Here is a 22516-nt window from a genome sequence, read left to right on the forward strand (position 1 = left end):
TGAGGTGGATGGACCTAGAGTCCGTCATACAGAGTGAAGTAAGTCAGAAAGAGAAAAACAAATACCGTATGCTAACACATATATATGGAATCAAAAAAAAAAAAGGTCATGAAGAACCTAGGGATAAGATGGGAATAAAGACACAGACCTACTAGAGAATGGACTTGAGGATATGGGGAGGAGGAAGGGTATGCTGTGACAAAGTGAGAGAGCAGCATGGGCATATATGCACTACCAAACGTAAAATAGATAGCTAGTGGGAAGCAGCCGCATAGCACAGGGAGATCAGCTCGGTGCTTTGTGACCACCTAGAGGGGTGGGATAGGGAGGGTGGGAGGGAGACCATTGTAAAGCAATTATACTCCAATAACGATATTTAAAAAAAAAAAAGTATTTCCTTAGCGTGATCCAGCATCTTAGTCCCTTCCACTCCCACTCACTGGTAGGTCATTGTATACATCAAGGCCTCCCATAACAAGTGTCCCAAGCTAGTCATCAACTATGTGATGACAGCCCCACTTTTCTCCCCTCAAAGGAGACTGTCTCCAGTTCTTCCATTCATCAACATGTTCTTCTATAATTTATTTTCAGTTTCCCTGTTAAAGGGTGCTGTCTGCAAGTAAACCTATTCTAGGTGTGGTTTCTTTGTAATAAGAACAGGGCAGTCTTCTTGATTCTGATTATTTCTCTTTTACTGTTCAATGCCTACTTCCTGTTCGTAGCAAAAGTTACTATTGACACTGAAGGTTCTAATATATGGGTTGACAGAGGTGGGCTCAGGAAAAGTAAGTTACAAACTCTCCAGTGTTCAGCAATGAAGAATCACTGACAAAACGCCCTGGACACAAATCACAACTTCAAACCTTACTAGCTTTGTGACTTGATCAAATTACTTAATCATTCCAAACCTCTATTTTTTGCCTTTAAAACCACAAACAAAACAATGCTGACATAAAAATCCTGGGTAGAATATATAGGTAATTATGTAAAGTGTCTAGCACAGAATCTGAAAAATTGTAGGTACTTGATAAATAGGACTTCTCCCTTTTCTACATCAAATAATGTAGATTACTTCCAAGAGCCCCAGTCACTTCTTATTTCCTTCTGACAAATGATTTTTTTTAAGTACTGATTATAAAATGAACTAATTATGTCGTAGCCTTGGGAATTTTTGGAGTAGGTCATTAAAGTTGTAATTGTGGTACAACTTTTTCTAGATAGAAGTCTGGTAGTAAATCCCCCAGAAACCTTTATATAAGGTAGCTTTTTTATTTAAAGCAAAGGAACAGAATGAGAAAACTAGAGCTTTTCATCTTCAAAAGCGTTTATGAACTTTAAGTAAATTAGTAGGTACGGCTCTCTTTTGTGCACCAGGCCAGGGCGATTAGCCCTGTCAGCAGAGGAGGAAATGAGCACCCAGAGGGGTGAATTATACCCCTCAAGGTGCCGTGAGCAGGATGTGAATGGGAGAGTTTGGGCCCATGCATGTGCATTTAGGTGCCTGTGAGTGTTTGTGGTAGAGGTGGGTGTAGATTGGAAGGAGTAGGGAAGATTCCTAGTGAAGACTGATGCAAAGGCTTAATAGTATAGTTTTTACAAGTTTAGTGAGATTTCTGTTGTCTAGAATGATTGGGGATAATGACCTTCTGCTGCTTGTGTTAAATTGCATGGGTGTTTGTGTTATATAGATATGAATATGTGGATATATACCTAATTATGTGCTATCTATAGTATGTACCCCATGTACAACCAACTCAACTGATCGGTTACCTGTTTGCTTTACATCTATACTCTGCCCATCTTTTATTCTGTTCTGTGTTTCAGAGCCACATTTCTTAGGCTCTCTGGACCAATGGCTTCTGAGTGGAGTTGGCCGGTAGGAAGCACTAAATTTGAAGGCAGGACTCTATTTCCTGTTCTATTTTTTCCTCTCTCTCTCTCTACCTTCTGTTTTCTCTGTTTCCTGGTTTATTTCCAGCAGCAGCTAGGTTCATTTAGGGTTCCAGCTCTGGTCTGATAGACCCACTGGATTTATCCTAGTTTCCTGGACTCAGACTTTATCCCTTCAGCCTAGGGGTGAGAGTGATTTCATGTTGTTGTCAATTCCTTTGTGACCCTATTGTTCTTTGTTTAGCTTCTTACCCTTTCTTTCACGTGGTCAATCAATTGTCTATTAAATTTCCTGGTTTCAAATATTTAAAGAGGTTTCTGCTTTCAGATATACCAACTTTTTCTTTCTCAATATACATAATTTTGAATGAGCATATGAATTGAGAGATTAGGATGTGATAATATATTATTGAGTCTACATTTTTTAAAAAAGCCACATTAAATATCACTGCATTTTTCTTTTAGGTTTTTTCAAGTTAATTCAATTATGCCATGATATAACTGTGGGCAAATCGTTAAACTCTTAGTTTCACTTTTATCTTTATTTGTACCATAAGCATAAAATGATAGGTCCTCTCCTCCTCAAAAAGTAGTTAATAAAGTAGATCACTTTAAATAGATACATAATGCAATCTGAACAGTCACAAATGACACGGGGTAGAGAAATAAGTATGATCTCTAGTGTTGGTTTAACTTGTCCAATCCAAGTTCTAACACATACTTTCCATGTGTCCTGGAACACAGAAGTTAATTTCTCTAAAACTGTGATCTCCTCATCTATAAAAGTGTTAACCCCATCTCCTTTTTATCAGTTTCATGAGGATTACTTCGTTTAACCTTTGTAAATCTCTCAGCATTGTGCTTTGAGCAGAGGAAGTCTTCAAGGAGCCCAGACTGCTCATCTATTACACTACAAGATGTAGAAGTGCTTTCTGATAGCACTTTCTCCTTGATTTATTCCTAGGTAAAACACATATAGGAATATCAGATACATCACCCATAACTTGATTAACTGAATCTCTCTCTCTCTCTCTCTTTTTTAGAAAATAATCATATTTTATCGATTTCAAGTCGCTGTTCACCTACTGAGTTTCTATTTCAACTCACCAAACACTCCAGTTAAATAACATTCCTTTGAATTTGCTGACTATGGACAGTTACTTAATTTTTGTCAACCTATCTGTACCAGATTGCATATTCCTTCATTTTAATTAAAGGTCAAGAATCTTACCCATATCACCATTAGGAAGAATATCCCCCCTCATATGTCTTCTCTAGCTTACCCATCCTTACCCATGCCATTGTGTTATTTTCCCACTTTCCATATGACATTCAGGTTTAGAACGTATTTCACTATCTGATCTTGTCCAAGCTAGGGACATTGATATCGCCTCCTCTTTCTGACCTTGCTTGGTTACCAGAACTCTAGCCAGTTGTACTGTGCTGACTGATCTCCAACAAAACATATGCTTTCACTGGAATGACTAAAACATTTGGCATCAGAGATAGCATGCAGATTTAGGAATGTCTTTTCTTTTTAAGAGGAAATGTGAAATAGCAGAAAGAGCACTGGATGATCCTCTGTGCTCTGCATCTTCATTTCTTAACCCCCAATCCAACCCCTGGCAACCACTGGTTTTTTAAGTCTCCAAAGTATTTGCTTTTTCCATAGTGTCATATAGTTAGAATCATACAATATGTAGCATTTACAGATTGAATTCTTTCACTTAGTAATATGCACTTAAGTTTTCTCCATGTGTTTTCATGGCTTGATAGCTCATTTCTTTTTTGGCACTGAATAATATTTCATCGTCTGGATGTACCATAGTTTATTTATCCATTCGCCTACTGAAGGACGTCTTGGTTACCTCCAAGTTGTGGCAGTTATGAATAAAGCTGCTATAAACATCTGTGTGCGGGTTATTCTGTGGACATAACTTCAACTCCTTTGGGTAAATACCAATGAGCATGATTGCAAAATCATGTGGTATGAGTATGTTTAATTTTGTAAGAAACTGCCAAACTGTCTTCCAAAGTGGCTGTACCATTCTGCAGTCCCACCAGCAACGAATGAGAGTCTTTGTTGCTCCACATCTTCACCAGCATTGGTGTTGACAGTGTTCTGGATTTTGGCCATTCTCATAGGTGCGTATAGTATCTCATTGTTGTTTTAATTTGCATGTCCCTGATGACATACAATGTGAAACATCTTTTCATATGCTTATTTGCCATCTGTATATCTTCTTTGGTGAAGTATCTCTTAAGGTCTTTGGCCTGCCTTTTTTTTTTTAATGCATCTGTATTGGAGTATAATTGCTTCACAGTGCTGTGTTAGTTTCTGTTGTACAACAAAGTGAATCAGCCATATGCATACATATGTCCTCACATCCCCTCCCTCTTGAGCCTCCCTCCCACCCTCCCTACCCCACCCCTCTAGGTCACCGCAAAGCACCGAGCTGATCTCCCTGTGCTGTGCTGCTACTTCCCACCAGCCAACTATTTTACATACGGTAGTGTATATATGTCGATGCTACTCTCACTTCACCCCAGCTTCCCCCTCCCACCCCATGTCCCCATATATATGCATTAGCATCTCTAGTTGCAGAGAGTGGGGGCTACGCTTCATTGCGGTGCGGAGGCTTCTCATTGCGGGGGCTTCTCTTGTTGCAGAGCACGGGTTCTGGATGTGCAGGCTTCAGTAGTTGTGGCATGTGGGCTCAGTAGTTGAGGCACACAGGCTTAGTGCTCCTCGGCGTGTGGGATCTTCCCAGACCACGGGTTGAACCCATGTCCCCTGCATTGGCAAGTGGATTCTTAACCACTGTGCCACCAGGAAGCCCCTGAGTGAAAGAAGCAAAGAACTTGAATCATTTTTATAATTAAATGTTTTGCTCTACTTACATGTCTTCATCATCTAAGTGTATATATTTTTTAAATAAAAAATACAAATGTGCTTATAATGAAAAGCCACCAGCCTTGATCCTATCCTTTTGCACTAATTCCCCATGCCTGATTCCCCCAACATGCACCCCTCCCCAATACTTGGACGTGCTTAGTAAACCATTTTCGTTTGGTATTTTCCTGGTTGTTAACTTCATATCTCTAAATAACATATTAAGCGTCTATTTCTTTATTTATCTACTTTAGTTATGATACATTGACTTTCCATAATCATGGGAATTTAAGTCACTACACAGCCCCTCCCTACCTGGTTCTATCACTACTCTCAGTTCTCAAGGTTAGACTTAATGACACATTTCAGTAAGTAGAATAGTATGGTTAAGAAATGGGGCTTTTTTGTGCAAAACTGAGGTTGATCTAGTCACATATTTCCCTGGTTTCCTCCTAACAGATTTTCAAACTTACAGTAACAATTATATTAGACTGAGCATCCATTTAAATTTACAAGCCTGTGCCTTTTTTTTTTTTTTCAAGGCAAGACCCCACTTTCATCTCAGTCTGAGTTGCATGAGGCTTTTAATATGAAATCACTTTCCATTCAGTCCAAAGCTTCCTTGTTGTTGATGAATATCATACATAATGAAAGATTATATCCATTTATCCTCAGCAGTAAATCATTTATCACACAAAGGAGATATATTATTGTAATTTCGGATCAAAGCTGCCCACTTCCTTTAGCCGGCAGAAACGCTGCACCTTTAGTGGATTGTACAATATCCTGGGAGAAACAGGGGAAATTATGCTGTTGAATGAGGGTTCAGCAAACTCTAAGGGTTTCTAAAATGGCTTTAAAAAAATCATGTTTCACATAAAATTTCTATGATCCAGGCATGTGAGCTGTAAGAGTTTTTTTTTTTTTTGCTTTCTTCACTTAATTAAATCTGAAAGCTGTGGGACTTTTTGCAGCTTGCTCTGTGACGTCTGCAGACAGATTTGTGAATGACATTGTGTGGATATTTTGCCCCCTTTCTTAGAGAGGCAATAATTTTTACCACTTCTTTTTGAAGCATGCTGTGAGTGGTTTTATCAGTTCCTTTGCTAATGAGCTCCTTCTCTGCTTTATAATGCCAATCATAAAGATGCCTTTTAAATAAGATTTATCTCTCAGATTTATTTTCTTTTCACTCTTCCTTATCAGGCTGTGTATGGCTTTGCTTCAGGGAATCACCCACACTACCCAGGCAAGGAACAAGGCTGGTCTGTTTGATCTCTTGTTGATATCATGCTGTCTCACTGTCTCCTTCTGAGGGCAGTGAATTCCAGAAAGGACATCACAGTCCTCCAGAGGAGCCTCTTCTTATGTTGTGTCTTTGATTTTAGGTTATTGTTGCCCTGTATTCCACATCTGTGTTCACTGCTTTTCAAATTCAACAGTATGTGAGTGTCTCAGTATTAAAATGATCCTAAGTAAAGTGAGCTGCAGAATGAAGGAGGGAGAATGGGCCCTCTTTCTTCCTTTGGTCTTACTTGGGCTCCTGGCCAGGATGCTCTTACAGTTTACTCAGAATTTATGCAAAATAGTAGCTAGTGATTCACATGATCAAGTCACAAATCTGCACCTAACGTTTACGGACAACATTACTTTATTTGATCTTCACCACATTCTGGAAGTAGCCTTTTAGTGCTTTGGCCATTTAAGAGCTAGCTATTGAAATTCCTATTCTGCTCCTCAGGCTTTTAATATGAAATCACTTTCCATTCAGTCCAAAGCTTCCTTGTTGTTGATGAATATCATACATAATGAAAGATTATATCCATTTATCCTCAGCAGTAAATCATTTATCACACAAAGGAGATATATTATTGTAATTTCGGATCAAAGCTGCCCACTTCCTTTAGCCGGCAGAAACGCTGCACCTTTAGTGGATTGTACAATATCCTGGGAGAAACAGGGGAAATTATGCTGTTGAATGAGGGTTCAGCAAACTCTAAGGGTTTCTAAAATGGCTTTAAAAAAATCATGTTTCACATAAAATTTCTATGATCCAGGCATGTGAGCTGTAAGAGTCTTTTTTTTTTTTTTGCTTTCTTCACTTAATTAAATCTGAAAGCTGTGGGACTTTTTGCAGCTTGCTCTGTGACGTCTGCAGACAGATTTGTGAATGACATTGTGTGGATATTTTGCCCCCTTTCTTAGAGAGGCAATAATTATTACCACTTCTTTTTGAAGCATGCTGTGAGTGGTTTTATCAGTTCCTTTGCTAATGAGCTCCTTCTCTGCTTTATAATGCCAATCATAAAGATGCCTTTTAAATAAGATTTATCTCTCAGATTTATTTTCTTTTCACTCTTCCTTATCAGGCTGTGTATGGCTTTGCTTCAGGGAATCACCCACACTACCCAGGCAAGGAACAAGGCTGGTCTGTTTGATCTCTTGTTGATATCATGCTGTCTCACTGTCTCCTTCTGAGAGCAGTGAATTCCAGAAAGGACATCACAGTCCTCCAGAGGAGCCTCTTCTTATGTTGTGTCTTCGATTTTAGGTTATTGTTGCCCTGTATTCCACATCTGTGTTCACTGCTTTTCAAATTCAACAGTATGTGAGTGTCTCAGTATTAAAATGATCCTAAGTAAAGTGAGCTGCAGAATGAAGGAGGGAGAATGGGCCCTCTTTCTTCCTTTGGTCTTACTTGGGCTCCTGGCCAGGATGCTCTTACAGTTTACTCAGAATTTATGCAAAATAGTAGCTAGTGATTCACATGATCAAGTCACAAATCTGCACCTAACGTTTACGGACAACATTACTTTATTTGATCTTCACCACATTCTGGAAGTAGCCTTTTAGTGCTTTGGCCATTTAAGAGCTAGCTATTGAAATTCCTATTCTGCTCCTCCAGACTCTGTGAGCTCATTATGTCCCTTGCATGGTTGATAGAAATAAATATAATGTGCCCAGGCTCCTTATTCTTAAAACAAGAGATTGCTAAATTTATCGGAACAAGATATAGTGATAGCAAAAATATTATACATTAACTTTAATCTAGATGTTCCTATTGATGGTTCTTACTCCTCTGACTATTCAGATGCTTTTACTCTTATGTAGGTACAATTGCCGGATCTAGGGAATAAAATACAGGACACCCAGTTAAATTTAAATGCCAGATAAATAATGAATACATTTTTAGTATAAGTATGTCCCACATATTACATGTGGGACACACTGATGTAAAAAAAAATATGTTTGTTTGAAATTCAGATTTAACTGGATGTTCTGTATTTTATCCGGAAACCCTAAATATGAGAGAATGCAAATTCTGGTCTTTGCTACTCTATAGCTATGTTACCCAGCTTAGTAACGGTTACGGACTGAATTGTGTCTTCTGAAAACTCGTATGTTCAAGCGTTAAATTCCAGTGTGATTGTATCTGGAGATAGGGTCTTTTAGAAATAATTAAGGTTAAACGCGACCATACAGGTGGAGTCCTATTCTGATAGGATTGGTGGCCTTAGAAGAAGTGGCAGAAAGAGACTGAAGAGGGAGAGCCAGATCTCTCTCTCCACCATGTGAGGTAACAGAAAGCAGCCATCCACAACCCAAGGGGAGAGCCCTCACCAGACGCTCACCTTGCTGGCACCTTGATCTTGGACCTCTAGTCTCCAGAACTGTGGGAAAATAATTTTCTGTTGTTTAAGCCACCCAGTCTATGATATGTTTTTATGGCAGCCCAAGTTGACTAAAATGGCAAGTTTAGCCTGTTTTCCTCTGGCTCAGTTTTACATTTCTTGCTGAACTGTGAACTGGAAAAGACGCTTGTCACTTTTCTTCCACTGACTAGTCTCAACATGTGAGTCAATTCCACTTCTAATTTCAAGAAAGTAGAGAGAGAAAAGTGAAGGAATCTGCTAATAGTTGAACCTTAAGCCTCAGAAAAAGCCTGTGATTGGCTAATCTCACAATCTTAGTGACATCTTAAGTGAAAATAATAAAGAGGAATCATAGGGAGTAGATGGGACAATAAATCCTGGTCCACTGTTGGCTGGGAACTATCAAAGGCAGTCATGGGAACTTTGAATTAACTAAAGAAGTGGGGGAAGAGAGCATGACTGTCCTCTGACTTTAATGTTATAACCTAAATTATCTGCCTAAATTTTCTGATTACTAAACATATTTATAAGCATTGGGGGCAATGTGTGTCTATGTGTGTCAATGTGTGCAATGTGCACAGACCACACACTAAATCAAGGTTCATAACCCCACTTAGATATGAGCACCTGAGAAGTTTACTCAGAATTTATGCAAAATAGTAGCTAGTGATTCACATGATCAAGTCACAAATCTGCACCTAACGTTTACGAACAACATTACTTTATTTGGTCTTCACCACATTCTGGAAGTAGCCTTTCAGTGCTTTGGCCATTTAAGAGCTAGCTATTGAAATTCCTATTCTGCTCCTCCAGACTCTGTGAGCTCATTATGTCCCTTGCATGGTTGATAGAAATAAATATAATGTGCCCAGGCTCCTTATTCTTAAAACAAGAGATTGCTAAATTTATCGGAACAAGATATAGTGATAGCAAAAATATTATACATTAACTTTAATCTAGATGTTCCTATTGATGGTTCTTACTCCTCTGACTATTCAGATGCTTTTACTCTTATGTAGGTACAATTGCCGGATCTAGGGAATAAAATACAGGACACCCAGTTAAATTTAAATGCCAGATAAATAATGAATACATTTTTAGTATAAGTATGTCCCACATATTACATGTGGGACACACTGATGTAAAAAAAAATATGTTTGTTTGAAATTCAGATTTAACTGGATGTTCTGTATTTTATCCGGAAACCCTAAATATGAGAGAATGCAAATTCTGGTCTTTGCTACTCTATAGCTATGTTACCCAGCTTAGTAACGGTTACGGACTGAATTGTGTCTTCTGAAAACTCGTATGTTCAAGCGTTAAATTCCAGTGTGATTGTATCTGGAGATAGGGTCTTTTAGAAATAATTAAGGTTAAACGCGACCATACAGGTGGAGTCCTATTCTGATAGGATTGGTGGCCTTAGAAGAAGTGGCAGAAAGAGACTGAAGAGGGAGAGCCAGATCTCTCTCTCCACCATGTGAGGTAACAGAAAGCAGCCATCCACAACCCAAGGGGAGAGCCCTCACCAGACGCTCACCTTGCTGGCACCTTGATCTTGGACCTCTAGTCTCCAGAACTGTGGGAAAATAATTTTCTGTTGTTTAAGCCACCCAGTCTATGATATGTTTTTATGGCAGCCCAAGTTGACTAAAATGGCAAGTTTAGCCTGTTTTCCTCTGGCTCAGTTTTACATTTCTTGCTGAACTGTGAACTGGAAAAGACGCTTGTCACTTTTCTTCCACTGACTAGTCTCAACATGTGAGTCAATTCCACTTCTAATTTCAAGAATGTAGAGAGAGAAAAGTGAAGGAATCTGCTAATAGTTGAACCTTAAGCCTCAGAAAAAGCCTGTGATTGGCTAATCTCACAATCTTAGTGACATCTTAAGTGAAAATAATAAAGAGGAATCATAGGGAGTAGATGGGACAATAAATCCTGGTCCACTGTTGGCTGGGAACTATCAAAGGCAGTCATGGGAACTTTGAATTAACTAAAGAAGTGGGGGAAGAGAGCATGACTGTCCTCTGACTTTAATGTTATAACCTAAATTATCTGCCTAAATTTTCTGATTACTAAACATATTTATAAGCATTGGGGGCAATGTGTGTCTATGTGTGTCAATGTGTGCAATGTGCACAGACCACACACTAAATCAAGGTTCATAACCCCACTTAGATATGAGCACCTGAGACCTTAGAGAGGTCAGTCACTGACCTCTGTCATACCTCTAAGTGGCAGAATTAGGGGTCATTCTGCATTCATGGGACATACCTTTTCCACCATAACAGGCTACCTCCCTTGAAAACTAGAATCTCATGTTTGTCATGTTAGAATTTGTGTATACTAGGAAATTAATAACATAACATTTTCTCAATTTGAATTTATAAAGCAAAATTCCATCTATCCTCCACTTGTCATTATTACTCCCTAAGCCTTTTGTTCTTGATAAAGGCAATTATTATTTTACTACCTCTAATGTGATATTGAAATTAGTCTTCCTGCAAGAAGGCCAATAGATTACTTCTTAATTTACCTTCTTAGCCTAAAAAGAGATTATTTTTTCTTTTAGATGCAGTAAAAATCAAAGCTGAGTTAGATAGAATGGCTTTTTCAGCCCACATAGCTGCTTTGGATACAATTGCCATGCACTCTAAGCTGCGTAGTACCTTCATGTCATGTTATGTGTTTTAATTTTGTTAATGAAGTAGTAAGGCTGAGTGAGGCTCTTGACCAAATAGGGTCAGAAATTTCTATAAAGGCCAAGATATTTATTCAGAGTGACACGAGAACTCCTTAGCCACTGATTGTTCAAAAGTGAATGTACCATATAGGTGAGCAAGAGGATGATGTAAACAGGTTCTGTCTCTCTGGTACTAAAATTGACCAATGAAGTGTATGGGTAACTGCTGGACCAGGCACCTAATGTTTACACATGGTTGAGAGGAACTTGCAGTTGAGGAAACACATGTTTCTTATATTTTTTTAATGTCTCAGACTTGAAATCATTCTTTTCCTTTTCGTCTTTAGGGCTCAAATAGTAACTGAATGCAGCATACCTCCTGAATTTGAGCATATGCTTTCAAATTCACTTCTGAAATCATATCGGTCTCATGATGAAGTAATTGGCCTCCATCTACTTTTGAATTCAAACTTTGCTAAAGGGAAATTTTAAAAAATCTTTACATTTTCTGAAAATTGCAGGTATAACCTCATTAGCAAGAATAATCATTGTTGTGAGTGACATTATAAGCAACAGTTGCCCCAGCCATGGAATTTGTGATATATTTGAAAGCTGTCGATAACACATTGGAGGACCCTCATGGGTTTGAAGACAGCTTTTGCTCTGCAATTTAAAATAATCTGATTCTAAATTCTTCCATCTGTAGTTCAAAGGATTTTAGAAAGACTGTACCTGCAGCCAGGCTATAGGTAAATTTAATTCCAGTTGATTAACTTAAAGATCTTGCTGTCTTAATTAGTGCTCCTTTTAAATAAGACCAGTTAATTAAGTTCTAAATTCAGTTAAAGAAAACTTACACCTTAATCAGTGTCACCATATTCTCCATAGCAAAACCTAGATCTCCGTTTCAGCAGTGAGGGGCAGGGAAGGGAATTTGTTCTATCACCATTAATAATTTTTGAACCTATAACTCTAGGCTGCAGATCCTTAGCTAGAAAAGTTTCTGGTCCCCCCAGCACACATTTGCATTCAGATAGACCTGGTTTGGGATTCTGGCTCCAGAACCCCCCATCTCTTCCATGCTGGGCAATTCATTCACCTTGCGGAAACTGTATCCTCTGTTTTTGTTTGTTTGTTTTGTTTCTGTTTTTTTTCTTTCTTTTTTCATTTTCTTTTTCTTTTTTTTAAACTGAGGACAGTCCACAATCAAGAAATGTCATTCTTTAAGAGTGATACTCCTAAAGAGCCTTCCCATCCATAGTTAGTGACTACCCCTTAAATTAACACAAAGCTTAGGACATTTGCCTTTAAATCAGTGGCCAGCCTCTGTGACATGGTTTGCTTAAGAACATTCTGAAATTGGATAATAACTTACAAATCTAGGTCTTTAATTCTTACCATAAATCATGGCTTCAGTTCATGATATTTGGACCATATTTTTAAATACTAATCTTAGGAAAGATACCTGGGTGAACAATGATTTATGTATCTACTGAATTTCCATGAAGAATGTCAGAAAGTGCCACAGATCAAGCAAGGACTTTAAGTCAACTCCAGCTGAGTTTGTACCTAGTTCAAGTACTCACTGGCTGTGTGATTTTGGAACAAGATGCTTAACCTTTCTGAACCTCCATTTCCTCACTTGAAAAGCTGGGATGATGATTCCAAATTCAAAGAATATTTTTAAAAAACTAACACGTGTTGAGTGCTTACCATGAATAACAGGTGTTATTTACTCCTAATAATAATTCTAGGAGGGATACTATTATTATCTCCAAGTTACAGATGAAGAAAAGGAGGCAGAGGAAGGCTAAGCAGCTAGTAAATAGCCGATCCTGGATTTAAAACCAGGCTGTGCTCCAGACCACCCTGCCTCTAAAGTGTAAAGTTTAAACGCCTGATGCTTTTTCCATTTTTCCCAACCAAGGGCTGACATTGAGGCTGAGGAGAATGGGCAGGAGATAAAGAAGAATACCTGGAGGGATTGTTCTTTTATCAAATCAGCATTTAATAGGCCCCTTAAAATTGTCAGACTTGTATATCACTGACAAAGTGTCTACTTCCCTGTAACACCAAAGAGTAACTACCATTTTTTGGTCTATGAATAAAAGTTGGTACAGTCAGGAACAAACCATACAGTTTGCCACCATTTCTCTTGTGAAGTTAATTGATTTCTGCTAGTTTAAATTTTATGTCTAAAATCAAGTTTCCAAGAAGGAAGCATGTATACTTTCTCTAAAATGTATGCAGAGACCAGGCCCTACACCAGGATTGAAGCAAACATTTGAACATTTTTCTAACCTCCATATATTTCTCTCTGTAAATTATGTAAAATGCATCTCTGCAAATATGCGAGGTAGAAGGTCCCTAAGCATAAAAATGGCCAAAATTCATGTATGTAATATCAACCATGTGTGCTTGTTCATTTTTTCTCCTTCCTGGTATCATTCCCATTTTGTTCGGGTTTAAAGTGGGGAACAGGGATGTTAAAAGGTTTGCGTAAAGTATATCCATGCAAATACTAAGTGAAGAAGTGAGGCTATAAACTCAACACTGTTAATCATTCTGATATAGTTGAGGAAGAAGTGATAAGAGACGTTGTGTTGGCTGAGCATCCATGTAAATAACAGAGACTGTGACAGTGAAGACAGAGTAGCAATGGAGAAGAAGGAGGTGAAGCAATGATCACATCTTCCAGTAATGTGTAAATGACCAGGGAGTCAACAGATGAGAATTGAGAGGATGGATAGTATAGTTCCCCCAATAGGACAGTTTTTGTTATTTGTTTTTGTTTTGTTTTGTTTTGCTTTGCTTTGCTCTCCTAACAGGAGGAAGCAGGAGAAATGGAAGAATAATCTGGAAATGTAGGGAGGCTGTTGGTGAGAAGTGAGAGTACTTTCATTTTCACTCAAAGTCATTAATATTAGCTCTAATTTGTTGCTATTCATAAAATGAGTTCAAAGAAATAAGTTGACATGTGAGTATCGTAAGAGAAGAGATGGGCATGGTCTGAAGTTAGTAGTGTGGGCTGATGGCCATGGAAGCCACTTTTAGCTGGCCAAAGGATGCCCATTTCTGTGGGAACATCAGCACATGAGCTGACCATTTAAAAAGTCTCTTCCTTGGGGGTCCTCCACATCCAGGCTGAGTGCTAGGTTCACTGCTTCTGCTTTAACACACTAGACAAATCAAGCATTAGCTTCTAGCTGACAATCATGCATTTTGTATTTTCTTATCTTTGCCAGTATTATTCTCTTTTCTTTTGCCCAAGAATTGCCTTTTAAAACTTTTCTCTAAAACTGGGCTTTTCTTCAGGGATAACGTAGAAGGGGAAAACATGAATAGAAGGGGTGGCTTGTTATTTTAGGTACAGCTGAACAAGTGGGAGGGACATGAGGGCCAAATCAGAAGGATGTAAGGAGTAGAAAACGTGAGGTCTGCATTTGAAACTATACAGCTGGCCCTATCCCTGTGGAAAGGGAAGGAACTGGTTCGTGATTTGGCCCTGAGGCTCACCAGGAGAGACACTTTGCTGACACTTAAACTGGGCTCAGAATCTCCAATTTCTGACCCCACTTCATTGCCAGGGGCCAGTTTCCCTTATTCAGGGTTACCACACCACGGTTCTCTCTTCAACCCCTCATCTGCCCTACCCTGCTTTGGACATTGTCTCCTCAATGATGCCCTTCCCCACTGCCTTTTAAATTTGTAAATAAACAAAACACACAACACAATCAAGAACTTACTGATTTCTGAAGTGACAAGTCCTTCATCTCAGAGTAGGTGAACGCACAGAATTTAAGACTAATTTTTTTTTCAAAATAAAATTCTTAGCTCTTGCAGACTGAGTTTACTTTGCGGTTGTTCTGCTGTCGATAATGCGTCTCCCATTTTCTTTACCCAACTCTTTATAAACCGTGGCTGTCTTTTCTATTCTCATCCTGCTCTTTGGCCATCTAGCTGTAGAAGCAAAACTTACCTGTTAAGACCACCAGGGAACACTGATGTTTTTAATAAAATTTCTATGATGCAAGCCTTCTCAGGGATAAATAAATTCAGAGAACAGGCAGTGGATGAATTCAGTGGAGCTTTGAAGCAATGCAGAGTAGAAAAATAATAGAGTATTTAACCTGGTTAAGGCAAGATTTGTGCTTTTTTCTCCAAACGTGTATTTACCATTAAAAATTACACATGTACTTGTAAAATTTTACTAATTCTGTCATGCTTTATTAAGATGAACAAACAGAAAGAACTTTCTATTACATGAATTTCTCTTGTTCATATACCTGTATCTCTCAGAAAACAAAAAAATCTTAAAAAACAGTCTCAAAATCCCCCCACAATTAACAAAAACCAAAACAAACATGCAATGATATTTCTCAAAAGATGTGCTGTTTATCACACTGTCAGAAGGTCTGCCAAACTCAATCTGTGCAACAGAAGTGCATCTTAAGACAGTTTTTCCTTTGCTTTATGTCTTTAACCGTGTCATAAATTCAATCCACCTCATTGGCTTTACCTGCTGGCCACATTTTGTCTTCAAATTTGGATGGATTTGAACTTATCAAAGTGAAGTGTGATTTTTAAGTGGAAATTTTAATTTGTCATTCTTAAAATCCAGCACCAATTAGCAGGGACGCGGACACCTTAACAAAGGAGCAGGGCTTTGCTGCATATCCAGTCACAGCCCTCAGCAGGTTTCCTAGCCTAGGCCATGCTGCTCCAACATCATCACACTTTATTATCTTCATACCAGCACACAGGTGTGAAGGCAGGATGAAGGCACGCACTGTGCAATTTTCCTGATACTCCACGAGGCCTGAACACTTCAGAGTGGGCTCAAAGTCATGGAAAATCAGTTGAAGACTAGAAAAATTTCAAACATCTTCCCTTATTTTCTTCTCCACACACAAACGGAATAATGCATTTTAAGTGATTAAAAACCCCTTAAAAAGCACAACAAAACAAAAGCACTTCCCCTTAAAAGCAGCTATCTCCCTAGGATACCATTTTCATATTAAATGAAGATACAAAGAGTGAAGTGTGCTTAAAATCCCTCACATACGTTGGAAATAAAAACCTCAGGGGTAAATGCGTGTTACAGCACACACCCAGCACCTAAGTCATCATTACAAGAAAATGAAAACCAAAACACTGGTGGTTCAGGTAATTTTGAATAAAGGCAAACTAACAATGTTAGGGCAGCTTTCAGAGAACAGGAATTTATTTCTTCATCACAAATGTGCTTCAGCCTTAAGTATTTTCTGACTTTGTACCGTTATCGAACCAGTGATATGCCTGCTTTATTTCAAGTGCAATAAATGCATTTTTAAAATGGTTATGAAAATATGTGTCTGCTTAAACAAATTCTCTCAATAGCCTGTTGGGTATTTGGGGGGTCCATATGTCAGAAGTCTTTGTTCTCAATCTATAGGGAAAATTACCAAATACACTCCAGCGTTCTAGGCTTAAAAAGGTGCTAAAGAGAGCCTGCCCCATTACCTGTATTCCCATTCAGCTCACAATGAAAGGTAGAAAAATTACCTAGGTGCCTTTCACCGTGACTGCTCCAGTTGCAATAGACTTTATCTAATAAAGTGTTTATTACACTCAGAAAACAAAGCATATTCTGAAGAAAGAATCCACAGCTCCCATCTCTGACAGAATGATCTCTTTGAATTCTTTTGTTGATTTTGTAGATCTGATTTTTATGCCAGCAGCACAATTTCCTCCTCGGTAAGTAGGACAGATTCATCCCACAAGCAACAATGGATGCGTCCCTGCTTAACCTGAGCATGACAGATTAAGCTTCAAGCAGATATACTAAATGCCACCTCCCTGCTTACAGAGACTGTTCAGAGGCAGGCGTGTGGAGCCTCAGCTGTATTTTGTTCCTTGAACTGCCAGCTGATGAGCCGAGGCTGTCCGAGGTGGCCAAGCGGCCTTGATTGAATGATCTGTGAGAAGACTGTGGACCGGCAGGGCTGAAGCGATATGCCCCATTGCAGGGTCTTTCAGGCAAATTCCCTGCCTCCAAATTGCACCCACCTTAGGAAAGTTGCCGTGTACGATGCCTCGCAGAAAGTACGCACTTTGCGCCTGTTTGCTGAATATAAAAGAGAAAAATGAGGAGAGAAAAATGTGCGTTGAAAGAAAATGCACAGAGGCCTTGCACATAGAGGTAGACGCCTTTCAGGTCTTGCCAGATCTGAAATAAGTGCTGCTATTTCTGACCCAGCAGTTAGGCGGCACTGACTGGAAGAATTGCTAAGTTCAAAAAAAAAAAAGGTAAAATTAGCAAATGAACAAACTAGTAAAACACAAGGAAAGTAAACAGCCCAAATCTACTGATAATATTTGATCAATTATGTTAGAAAATGATTTTTTCTTAGGAAAATAACACTTGCAATATGCTTTCTGAAAGGGTATTTGCAGTCTTTTAGAGACCAGTGTGTTGCATAAAGAATCCTGCAGAATTATGAGGGTAAGCATTATTCATACTGCTATAAGGAGCATCTTAAATTTCTACTAAGTTTGCTCATTAGATATTACCTATAAAACTATAAAAGCAAAGTGGTGCTGTTTTTTTACACAGACATGACTAAAATTCACCTACTATCAATGTTAGAAACAGACTGAACCAAACCATACAAAAGCATGAATGTACTGTTCTCACGGTGATATAATTGGTGGCTACTTTGCTTGTTGAAATCTCGAACCATTCACAAACACATGCGTATGTTTGTCGTTTACCCCTTTTCTCAGGTGCAAAGAAGGCTACCAAGGAGTCCGTTGTGATCAATTTCTGCCGAAAACTGATTCCATCTTATCGGATCCAAGTAGGTCAAGCGTTTTTCTTCTGTCTCTAACACAGTATAAAACTCTGAGCCACAGTTGCTAACTCACTGACGGCTGTATCTCAGTTTTGTGTCTCTGAATGCTGCCAAGGGTGGGAGCTGGGGACAGACACTCACATTCAAAGTTTGTTCAGAACTATCTCTGTCCGGGTGTAGGTCTTCTCCAGGGATGGGGCCTGATTTCCAGATTCATCTCTACCACTACCCTCTGCTGGGAACTGCAGCAAATCCTGCTCCCTTAGCTTTCAGACTCCCCCACTATCACTCCATTATGAAAGCAAGAATATAGAAACATAAAAGACCTTATTATTTATCCTAAAGGGTATCTTGAGAACTTTAGTGTCACATTGCTTCTTACCCACTGGTTGGTAATTTGTGAAGTTATTAAACCTATTAACCTTTACCTTCCTAAAGTAAGGAAACACACGTAAAAAATTATATAAGAAGTTTTCAAACCAACTGTGAAAACCTCATTTTTAGCAACGCCATTCGAGTATCAGCGATTACTGTACCAATGACAAATTATTTTCTTTTCCATTCATGAAAGAAGACAGTTTGCCACTACAAAATATTGCCACTCATTAGTTTCTCTATACAGAGTAAAAGGTAATGTTCTATAGGAATATGCCCATTTCTGGTCAAACGTGAAATTTTTACTTTATCTGTAAATAATCTGCTCTTTCAATGACTGCTACAATTGAATTGCCACTAAGGAAAAGGGGACTTTTATTGAATCAGAAGTTTAGTTCAGTGAAGATAATGCCAGACATTTCCAAATCGTAAAGGCAATATTTTGGTTTTCTGAATACCAAACATGCATAGCATAAACTTTAGCGAAATATCATGCATTGACAACAGCCAGAGGTGGCCCTGTCTGTGAATGGGCACATCGCTGCATAATGACCATGTTTAGCCATCCTTCAACACCTTTTCAAAATGCATATTTTCATTCCCCCCTTGAATTTTTAGTTATGTTTAATGTAATATTTTTTAAAAAGGAAATTTTTGTTTAATTCAGTTTGCTCGTGTTTTATCTTGTCAAGGCAAGCTGCCACTGTACAGCATTCACTCCTCATTTTTTTGCAAATTTAGCTCTCCTAGAGAAAGGTGGTTGTTGCCTAAAAGCCAGCAACCAAGCTAGCCATGATCTGTGTTCTCTGAAACGTGAGGCTCTGGTCTCTAGGAGTTTCCCAGGTAGGGGGCAGTTACTAGAATGTGTTGAATCTTTCCTATCTTGTGATTTTTGCCACTTGCGAAGCTGATATCTAAAAGGTATGGTTGTGGCTAGAGACGCATAATTTGGAATACTAGAAATCTTACAAAGAAGAATGGGTTTGCTGATTTCTTTCTTTCTCTTTTTATTCACTTTGACGTATTATACTTAGTTTCCCTCTTTGTTTTTTTTTCTTCCCTTCTTTCTTTCTCTTTCCTTCCCTTTTATTGTCCCCTTTCCTTTTCTTCTCTTTATTATTTTCTTGCATCCCTTTATGCTTCCTCTCTGCCCCTCCCTTCTTCCTTCCCTCCCTCCCTCCCTCCCTCCCTTCCTTCCTTCCTTCCTCTTCTCCTATAGAGCTGTGGAATATCTGTCCAGAATGGATACTGGGACAGGGCTTGCATATGATACAAAATGGGTAAAATAATCTTGCTTTACACAGTCTAATCAAACCTTTGCCATTCAATTGAATATGATAGTCCATCACTGCAAAAGCTGAGAATGAGGCCACTCTAAGGACTGTGTGCTCCTCAAAGAAAAATGATCCCACGATCAGAGTCACCAACCCTGAAAACCTTGGTCTCACACACACACAAATATTGAGCTCAACAATACTTATAATGGTGAAAAAACAGACACATTCTAAAAAACAAGATTATGTTTAAGTAGAACATTATATGGCACATCGATCATGTTCCAGTAAATTATTAAAATAAGAGCTGTCTGAAATAGTCCTATTAAGTGAAACAGCAAGTTAGAAAATTATTTTCATGTAAGATTGCAATAAGAACTTTCTTTGGTCCAAAGGTGGAAAAAAACATACACTAAAATGCTAAAAGGGAACTTTAAGTATTGGGGTTATAGAAGTATCTGAAAAAATTTCCTTTTTATCCTGTTTTCTGTAAAATGACATATCATTATGTGAATCAAAATGCCAGAATGCCTTGTGTTGGGCTGCACTACCCAGGCTTGCAAGCCCTGTCCTTGGCCAGCTTCAACACCAAAGAAAGAGCCCAGAGTCAGCAAGAGACAGCAGTGGTTTAATGGATGAGGAAGCTTACATGTCTGAAGCAAGGTCCTGGAGCATCACCCCACCATCTGTGGCAGATGGCGGGCAGAACATGGTGGCGGGCTTTGCTGGGGTGGGGGGCAGGGTTACCAGTTATAGGGGGAATTAACATCAGGTCGGCTCACTGGTTACCAGGGAAACCAGCAGAGGGGCAGCTTGTTCCTCACTGCCCCCTTCATAAGCTATCAGAGTGGAGATGTTCTGATCTAAAGCTAGGACAGTCATTAGCTGGAGCCTGGGGCAAGTATGTAAGAACGTCAATCAGGTGAGTAGGGTATAGGTGAAGCAGGCACTAGTCGAGCAGGAGATGTACAGAGAACAGCCATCTTGAGTGTCCTGAGCATACACCTTGAAATTGCAAAAACAAAACAAAACATTGAGAAACCTATGGATGAGTCCCTGTGACACAGTTTAATTGGGAAAAGCATTTATTTCCCATTCATCCAGGCATGCATCTATTTACTTATGCAATCATTAATTCCTTCCCCAAATATTTTCTGAGCACCCACCAAGGGCCATCTATAATTGGTCAGATTCTGTTTGTACAGAAGTGTACAAACAGGATTTAGGCTCTAAGGCCCCCAAGGCTAGTGAGGGAGAAAAACATGTAGACACATAAGCATGGGCATGATTCTGGTGGAAACATTTATTCCTTTGTGATCTTGGCAGATTTATTAAGCCCCTGAGCCTCAGGCTTTTCATCTGTATAATGCCAATAATAATACCTAGAGGCATCTATCACCATGATTGACAGGAGGTCAGTTCCAGGTAAACATTAGCCTACTTCCTTGCTCATCATTGTAATCATACTAATACGTGTTTAGAGTTTACATGTGTTAGGCACTGGGCCAAAGGACTTTACTTGGATTATCTCATTAAACCCTCACAATCATAGTCCAGCAGAGTTACTGGCAATTGACCACATTTTGTAGATGAAGAATTTAGGCCTCGGAGATATTAAATAAACTTGCTCAAGGTCCCACAGCTAGTTAATGCTGGAGTCTAACTTCCAATCCACATGACTTTGGGACCTGAGCTCCCAACTGCAGGGCTCTTTCCTTCCTTTCCTAGGCCCCTCCTTCCTCTAGTTATTTTCAGTATGGCATTTATCACTCTAAATTTCATTGACTGAAACTCAATGACCTGCAGCAAACGTTATTCTAAGGAACAATATTAGCACAATTTTCATATCTTAATGCAGCAACTTGAGCTTCCATAGAGATGTAAATCCCTAATGAAATTTCCTTGTCAAAATTCTTGCTGAAGGATCGTTTAATTTGCTGCTCATGGTATCCTGGAACGACTCTGCTCTGGAAATAAGCATCCCAAGACCCTCTCTCTGCTTTTCCTCCTCTCTCCCTTTTCTTCTCTCTCTCCCTTCTTCTTCTCTCCCCATTTTCTGATTGCATGTTCTATTTAGTGAAATCCTAAGGAACAGGGGGTAGAAGTCTGCTGTTTTATTCTCCCCCAGGCGATGCAGAGTTGATCAGAAATGTGCACCTTTGTCAATTAATTTATAATAATAATAATAATAACAGTAACCTCAAGTTACATGCATTTAGGGAAGCAAAGCCAGGATGTCACTGTGAGAAACTCAATGGCTGATAGGACCAGTGTTTGCACTGTGGCCCCAGGCTGGGTCTTCAGACCTGTTATTCCAAAAAGTCACAAAGAACCTGTAGTCAGCTCTACTCAGGAAGACTTGTATACACATAAGAATCAAACTTATACAATGTCCTGATGTCAGTTTTCGAAAAAGTATAATGCATTGTCAGCTTACTCAAAACCGCATATGGACCCAGTGTATGGAAGCCACATTCCCATCACAAGGATGAATAAGCAGGGGTTCAGAAGAAAGACAGTGAGAGGAGCAGACTTTCATCAAGATCAAGAGGGCGTGGCCTTCTGTGGAGGAGCCAGGACCAGCTAATCTAGAATTCCTGAAGAGCTTATACCTGTACCCTGCTTCCTACTGCTGCCAACACATGGATAGCCACCGTGAACTTCCAGGAAGCGCCATCATCTTTTGATGATTTCTAATGTAATTGCTTTGGAACAAATCCATCTTCCTCACAAACACAGGATCGACCTGTAGACTCCTGTTTTCTCTTATCTCCAGTACCCACCCAGGTCAGGTACCATCTCTAGCCTTAAGGCAGAGCTAGATGGAACTGAAAAACCAGAACTGGCCAAGGTTTCAGGCAGATATTGTCCTGTGTCTCCCCGCTTCAGTGCACATGCCAACCTGAGTTATCAGC

General features: G+C 39.2%; 1 protein-coding gene across 3 annotated transcripts in view; it reads left to right on the forward strand.

Moving 5' to 3' along the window:
- Positions 1–22516, forward strand: part of NRG3 (neuregulin 3) — a 1100783-nt gene that overhangs the window by 826306 nt on the left and 251961 nt on the right. For all 3 annotated transcript variants that reach the window (XM_055081126.1, XM_028481630.1, XM_024132139.1), the window contains exon 3: positions 17885–17958. In XM_055081126.1, the coding sequence (XP_054937101.1) occupies positions 17885–17958 (74 nt within the window). The remainder of the gene's footprint in view (positions 1–17884; positions 17959–22516) is intronic.

The sequence above is a fragment of the Physeter macrocephalus genome, chromosome 20 (genome assembly GCF_002837175.3).
Source record: "Physeter macrocephalus isolate SW-GA chromosome 20, ASM283717v5, whole genome shotgun sequence".
Classification (NCBI taxonomy): Eukaryota; Metazoa; Chordata; class Mammalia; order Artiodactyla; family Physeteridae; genus Physeter; species Physeter macrocephalus.